The sequence below is a fragment of the Phoca vitulina genome, unplaced genomic scaffold, assembly GCF_004348235.1.
Source record: "Phoca vitulina isolate PV1807 unplaced genomic scaffold, GSC_HSeal_1.0 scaffold4, whole genome shotgun sequence".
Taxonomy (NCBI): Eukaryota; Metazoa; Chordata; class Mammalia; order Carnivora; family Phocidae; genus Phoca; species Phoca vitulina.
The window spans coordinates 82,077,401-82,084,581 of NW_022589707.1; the positions used below are offsets into that span (position 1 = coordinate 82,077,401).

General features: G+C 39.9%; 1 protein-coding gene across 2 annotated transcripts in view; it reads left to right on the forward strand.

Moving 5' to 3' along the window:
* The window catches only part of BCAP29 (B cell receptor associated protein 29), a 49,515-nt gene extending 46,294 nt beyond the window's left edge, over positions 1 to 3,221 (forward strand). For both annotated transcript variants that reach the window (XM_032402381.1, XM_032402382.1), the window contains exon 8: positions 1,384 to 3,221. In XM_032402381.1, coding sequence (XP_032258272.1) covers positions 1,384 to 1,419 — 36 coding nt within the window. In that variant the 3' untranslated portion in view covers positions 1,420 to 3,221. The remainder of the gene's footprint in view (positions 1 to 1,383) is intronic.
* The last annotated feature ends 3,960 nt before the right edge of the window (positions 3,222 to 7,181 follow it).

Here is a 7,181-nt window from a genome sequence, read left to right on the forward strand (position 1 = left end):
ACACACACACACACACACACACACACACACACCATCATCTTTATCTTTTTGTCTATGGATGGACATTTGGGTTGTTTACATATCTTGGCTATTGTAAATAATGCTGCAATAAACAGAGGAGTACATGTATCTTTTTGAATTAGTGTCTTTGTATTCTTTGGGTAAATACCCAAAAGTGGAATTACTGGATCATATGGTAATTCTATTTTTAATTTTTTGAGGAACCTCCATCCTGTTTCCACAGTGGCTGCACCAGTTTACATTCCTACCAACAGTGCATGAGGTTTTTTTTTTTTCCTTCACTTCCTTGCCAACACTAATATTTCTTGTGTTTTTGCTCCTAGTCATTCTCACAGGTGTAAGGTGATACCTCATTGTGATTTTGATTTGCATTTTGCACAATGTGATGATAAGCATCTTTTCATGTGTCTGTTGGCCATTCATAGGTCTTCTTTAGAAAAATGTCTGTTTTGGTCCTCTGCCCATTTTTAATCCGATTATTTGAGTTTTTTGGTGTTGAGTTGCATAAGTTCTTTATATATTTTGGGTATTAACCCCTTGTCAGATATATCATTTGCAAATCTCTTCCCATTCGGTAGGCAAAGCTGTGATTTTTACCTAAAGTGACAAGATACATACAAACATGTGAAAGTGGTACCTTATTCAAAATACCTCCTCTAATCCTGTCTTCTGATTTGGTTAATGTTAACATTGTTAAAGTTGCTCTGAAGGCATTACTGCTCAGCCTGAGCAAGAGCTTGGTGAACCTGTCATGTGCAAGCAGTAGCACTTCAACGCCATTTTATGAGGTTTTTTTTTTTTCTCAGTGTGGACTTTTGCTTTCTTAAGTGCAAATGATCTCTTAAGGTTCATTTCTATCCCATTTTCCTCCAGTTTTAAATGATATATTATAATCATCTTGTGATCAGCAAAGAGTATAATCTGAGAAGTCAGTTCTATTGGCAAATATCTGAAGACAAACACACAAAAAAGGCCATCCCATCTGGGGTTTGGGGGTCCCTTTATTCTTTCCTTGCCAAAAATCTTAATTGGGTTTGTAAGAGGAGAATTTGAGAAATTTTGTTTTCCTGGTATAACCTGTGAAACAAAAGCAAAATAGATTAAGGCAGGGAAATAAATGAACTTATCAAGAGTGTTATTTTTCCCCTCGACTTTTTTTTCCAAATAAAACTCACAAACTTTGTAGTTTTTTTTAAGTTTGAGACTTTCTCAATCCATGTTTTCACATTTGATTATCCTCATAATTAATAACCATACACAGAAAAGATCATTTTTAAAAAATTCCTTGTCATATCTATGAATCTGTTTTTCACTCTTTGTTGTAACTACTTACCTAAGTCTTTTTTTTTTTTTTCCCTGCAGAATTGTTCGGGGAAAGACAGTAAGAAGGGCCTGTGAACTTTGAAAGAAGATTGTGCGACGCCATGTGAAGATCAATTTGTTATCATGTTAGCCTCTAGAACATTTAAAATTCAGTTCGGAAAAAGGTACTATTTAGAACCAGCCAATAATATTTTTAATGCCACATATAGGCTGTTATCATAACAGCATGGTAACAATATTTGATGATGTTTCAGATCTATTATAAAGTCTGTATTCCAGCTCTCATGTAAAATGTAAGCATGATAAGCACGCTATTGAGATATCTCAATTGAGAGTAACACTGGTGTATGGTTGCTGTTTACCAATAAAAGGACAAATTTATAACCAGTTACTTCCAAAACTAGATTTTTAAGTTGATGAAACCATTAATAGCCTTAAAAGCTTTGATGAGTTTTCAGTAATGATAACCTATTTAATGAGATGATGATAATGCTGATATATTTGAAAGTAGTATTCAGTATCAGCAAATTTGTTCATAGGGAGATTAAATAAGGTTAAATGATCAGAATTAACCACTGTATGTATAGGGAAGGGTCATAATGAGCAAAAAATAAAAACAATGACCTTAGTTGTTTTTCATAAGCCTGATGATACTATAGTTTACTCTTATAAGACAGCTATATTGATAATTATATTTTTGTTACTGTGCTTCTATATCTGTTGGACTGTTTTTGTTGACATTTGTGTTAATAATACATAATTAGTAGGTGTTACACCTTTTTGAGGTTCCTCTGGTATTGAAGTTTACATCTATTTGCATAACTGCCATACATTGAACTTAAAATTATTTTACAACAATGTGGACTTGACTTAGAAAGCTAACGTACAACATATGCAAAGAGCAATGTTTCCCATCGCCATGAGAGTTACTAATTACACAAATATTACCTCAAATATACATACAATGGGGTCACAGTTTCTCTGAGGTGTATCTGTATTCTGAAAACTAAATCTTAAATGCTATTTTTTCATTCATATTCCTTTAGAATCTCCTCTAGAACATGATAGTGATTGTAATAGTATTAATATGATTTAGGTTGTTCCAGTGTTTAGACATGAAAGTCATCTTCCTTGTCTCATTAAAGACCTAAATATAAACAAAAATGGAAAATAATGACCAAAGTTTTTACTTTCTCAGTATCTGTTTCATCCTTTGTTGTTTATTTTCATTTTAACACTGACTTCATGCACATCTAATTTTGGTCATTGTAACATAGATGAAATGAGCAAATACATAAGAATTTTATTTCAGATAAAAGTCAGGAGCTGCTGCTAGAACACAGCCATGCAGGAGACATTTAACAGGAGTGAGCTCTGGAGTGAGACCATATGGGCTGACAACGCCCTGAATAACAAGGAAGGGGACTGCTCAAGTAGGGAACTGAATAGGGACAGCTCAGAGTATTGCCTCAGAAATAACAGAGTGGGTAAATATGAAGGTACCGGGCGTTTGTGATCCTGGCCTCCCGGGCACAGAAATCAAGTCTAGTGACAAAATAATAGAGAAGGAGAAGATCCATAGCTTTAGAGTTGGCAGAACTAAAATCGAATCCCAGCCTTACCACTAATTTAGCTGTGTGATTTTGAACAAATTATTCAAACTTGCTAGACTTCCATTTCCTCATCTCCAAAATAAGAGTAATAACATTTAGGTCAGGATTATTATGTAAACTAAGATGCCACAATGATCCTCATAGTTTTTCAGACTATGCAGCAAGGGGAAAGCCTGAGCACCCTTTGAAGAGCATGAGGATTTGAAAGATTACCAGAAAGCATTTAAGCTTTAAAGTGTACGTTTAAGGGGCGCCTATGTGGCCCAGTCGGTTAAGCGTCTGCCTTTGGCTCAGGCCATGATCCCAGGGTTCTGGGATTGAGCCCCGCATAGGGCTCCCTGCTCAGTGGGGAGTCTGCTTCTCCCTCTCCCTTTACCCCTCCCCCCTGCTAGTGTTCTCTTGCTCTCAAGCTCTCTCTCAAATAAATAAATTAAAATATTTAGGGGCGCCTGGGTGGCTCAGTCGTTAGGCGTCTGCCTTCGGCTCAGGTCATGATCCCAGGGTGCTGGGATCGAGCCCCGCATCGGGCTCCCTGCTCGGCAGGAAGCCTGCTTCTCCCTCTCCCACTCCCCCTGCTTGTGTTCCCTCTCTCGCTGTCTCTCTCTCTGTCAAATAAATAAATAAAATCTTAAAAAACAAAAAACAAAAAAAATAAAATATTTAAAAAAAAAATAAAGTTTATGTTTAAGTAACCTTAGATCTCAACCCTCAGTTTTAGAAATCTGCAGCCTCCTCACCCCAGCCGCTTGTATGCAGCCACTCTTGTTGTCTTGCTCTACTTCTGTGGGTTGGTCTGGTTCTGCATTCTCATTCCGTTGTCCACTGCCTTCTCGCCGTCCCTCCCTACTCTGCCCCACCACAGCTGAATGGCCCATGGCCAGCACTATTGACAAGGCCCGTGGGACACACCATGTATTCGAATGCCTACTTTATACTGTGCAAATATAACAGTCCTCAGAAGCACTGACTTCAATATCTAGAATGGATTTGTCTAAAGTCCATGAAGCTCTTTTTCTGAACTTTCTTATCCTTTGGCCTATCTTTCCTAGAATTCTTGAAAACTCCATTTACAAAAATTCAATTTTCTTTTCTTTTTTTTTTTTTTTTTTGCATTTCTTTCTCTAATCAATTTACTAAGTGGCATTTTATTATTCCACAGTAGTGCTTTCCACCTTATTCGCTAAATAAACATGTCTTCCTCAGGATAGCCAAAGTGATTTCTAACACTGCAGTCCTGAAAGACAGCCCCCCAGAAATTATCCATGCCCTAATCCCTGGAAGCTGGAAATACTCTCTTCCATGGCATAAGTGAGTATTACTTTATATGGCGAACAATGTGATTAAGGATCTTGAGGTAGAGAGATTGTCCTGAATAATCTGGATGGGCCCTAAATATAGTCACAAACACACTTACAAGAAAGAGGCAAGGAAGATGTCCCCACACAGAGGAGAAGTCACTGTGACCACAGAGGCAGAGACTGGAGTGCTGCAACCACCAGAGCTAGAGGAGGCAAGGAACAGATTCTCCCAGAGCCTCCAGAGGGGACATGACCCTGCAGACACCAGTGAGACTCATTTTTGGACTTCTGGCCTCCAGAACTATGAGACAATAAAATTTTTTGCCACCAAGTTTGTGGTAATGTATTACAGCAGCCTTAGGAAGAAACTAATACAGAACAAACAGCACAAATCTATAGTGGACTGGACTGAACTTCACAATGTGTGGGAAGTAGACACCCTTTAACACCACTTGGCCTCCCCAGTAGCTATTTGGATAAATCAAAGATTGCCATAGGCAGCTGCTATCTTCGTTCTTTTTCTCCAGCAATTTTATTTCGCACTGTTTCCACTGCCAAACCAAGCCATCATCCTTTCTCACCTGGACGACTGTGACAGGTTCCTACTGGTCTCCCTGTGTTCTCTCTTACTCCTCTCCTAGTACGTGCTCTCGTGACTCATCATTCCCTGCTTAAAGATCCCATTACCAAGACCTCACCAGGGTCCCCATTTCCTTCCAACCACACCTATGCTCTGATTCTTCTTAGGAGAAGCCAACATCTTTTCTTTCAGGGCTTTTGAGTCCACAGTACATCCTGCATTCCAACCCGATCTGTCTTGACCTTATTTTATTTTCATCATAGCTCTTATTACTGTTTGAAATTATTTCACTTTCGGTTTGGTGTTGTCTCCTGCACAGTGACGAACATAGTTCCTATGCACAATAGAACAGTGTTTCTCAATTGGGAGTAGGGAAGTTGTTCCCAGGGACATTTAGCAATGCTTCAAGAGGTTTTGGTTGTCACAACTAGGGGAATGGTCTGGTGGGTAGAGGCCAGGGATGCTGCTAAGCCCGCTCTACAATGCACAGGACAGCCGATACCCACCAAAACCACCCAAAATGTGAGTGTTGCCAAGGTTGAGATACCCTGCAATAGATGCTTATGGCCAGGAGTACTACCTGTACCGCAATATCCATTCTCTCATTCATCTGTGGTAATAGATACCCCAATATTTTTACACACAGCTACCAAGCACAAAGATGATATTTTCCGGTCTCCTTGTAGGCAGAAATAGAAAGGAATGTCACATGATAGCAATTTCTTTTTTTTGCTTCCTCCATCCTGCTACATGAAACACAGATGTCGCCATCTTAATGAGCTTAAGGCCATACAAGCGAAAGCAACAAGGTAGGGCGCCTGGGTGGCTCAGTCAGTTAAGTGTCTGCCTTCTGCTCAGGTCATGATCCCAGGGTCCTGGGATCAAGTCCCACATCAAGCTCCCTGCTCAGTGAGGAGTCTGCTTCTCCCTCTGCCCTTCCCCCCCACCCCCTGTTTGTGCTCTCTCTCTCTCTCCCCTTATCTCTCACAAAAATAAATAAATAAAAATCTTAAATTAAAAAAAAATAATAATAAAGCAACAAGGTAGAAGGATATTGTGTCCCTGAGATGTGTCCCCAAACACCATACCTCCCCTGGATTGCTGCTCAGTAAATAGTTGAATAGATGAATGACATCCGATATTTTTAATGCATTGTCTGTAGACATGAATAAAATCCATTTGTTGGATATAGCACAAAACCATCAACCTTTTACTTTCTCTTTCCTACTTGCAGAGTCTCATCACCCCTGCCTTTTACATTAGGTTGATTTTAAATCATATCCTCTACTTTCTCTGCGTGTTTAACTTCATTAGTCCAGCGGTAGCTTGCAGTGTGCCCCCACAGCATCTGTGCATTTCACTCTGACGGTTTAGAAGAGAAGCAGACCTCTGGTCCATTCATGTCTCTTTTCTCTACTGTGACTCTTGCCACAAGGTGAACAAACTCCACAGAAACAAGAGCATTCTGCTACATCATGGATACACTTGTAGCACATAGGGGCTTGAGGTATAATTATGGAAATTAGGAAAAATTTAGGTTCCTACAGAGTTCTGTTCTTGGTGAGCACCCCTTTTCCTAAATTTGAACAAAGAGCATATTCGAAGTTTTGACTTTGCCCACCCCACCCCCCCAAACCAGATGCCTTCCTGGTTAGCCAGGTTTCTCCAGAAAGTTATCGCTTTTCCAGAAATCTTTGTTCTCCCTGAAGCACCACCCATGGTAAAGAGTTTTATTGTCATTCTTCCAAGGGCTGCCAATTTCCTGGAACACAAATAACTGCAAGACCATCACTTCTAAGCCAATGGCTCCCTGAAATAACCCTCCCCAGGGGTTTGCTTCCTGAACATTGTTTTTATTTAAGTTTGCTTGTTTTCTCTTGAAACAAGATAGATGGCAAATATAGAAAGCATGAAGATTACAGTTAGCAGTTTGGTTAATGCTCTTCCACACATATACCTACACGTGTTTACCAAAATGAGATTATACCATACATACTATTTGGTGACCTGCTTTAATTCTGCACCCCCCCCCCCTTTCAGTGAGTATTCTAAACAACAGGATTCTCCAACAGGACCTTTAATAGGTCATATAAACATCACCTGAGGGGTCAGGGTTTCTTCAGACTACATCAAGTCATACTCACTCCTACCACTGAGAATTGCTGACTCGGAGGTGCCCAGCTGGCTCAGTCAGTAGAGCACGCGACTCTTGATCTCTGGGTTGTGAGTTCAAGCCCCATGCTGGGGGTTGAGTTTACTTAAAAAGAGAGAGAGAGAAAGAATTGCTGACCCAGGCAATGAGTGTCAGTGGTGGGGCTGGGCAGGAAGTACCCAGGTGTGAGGGCC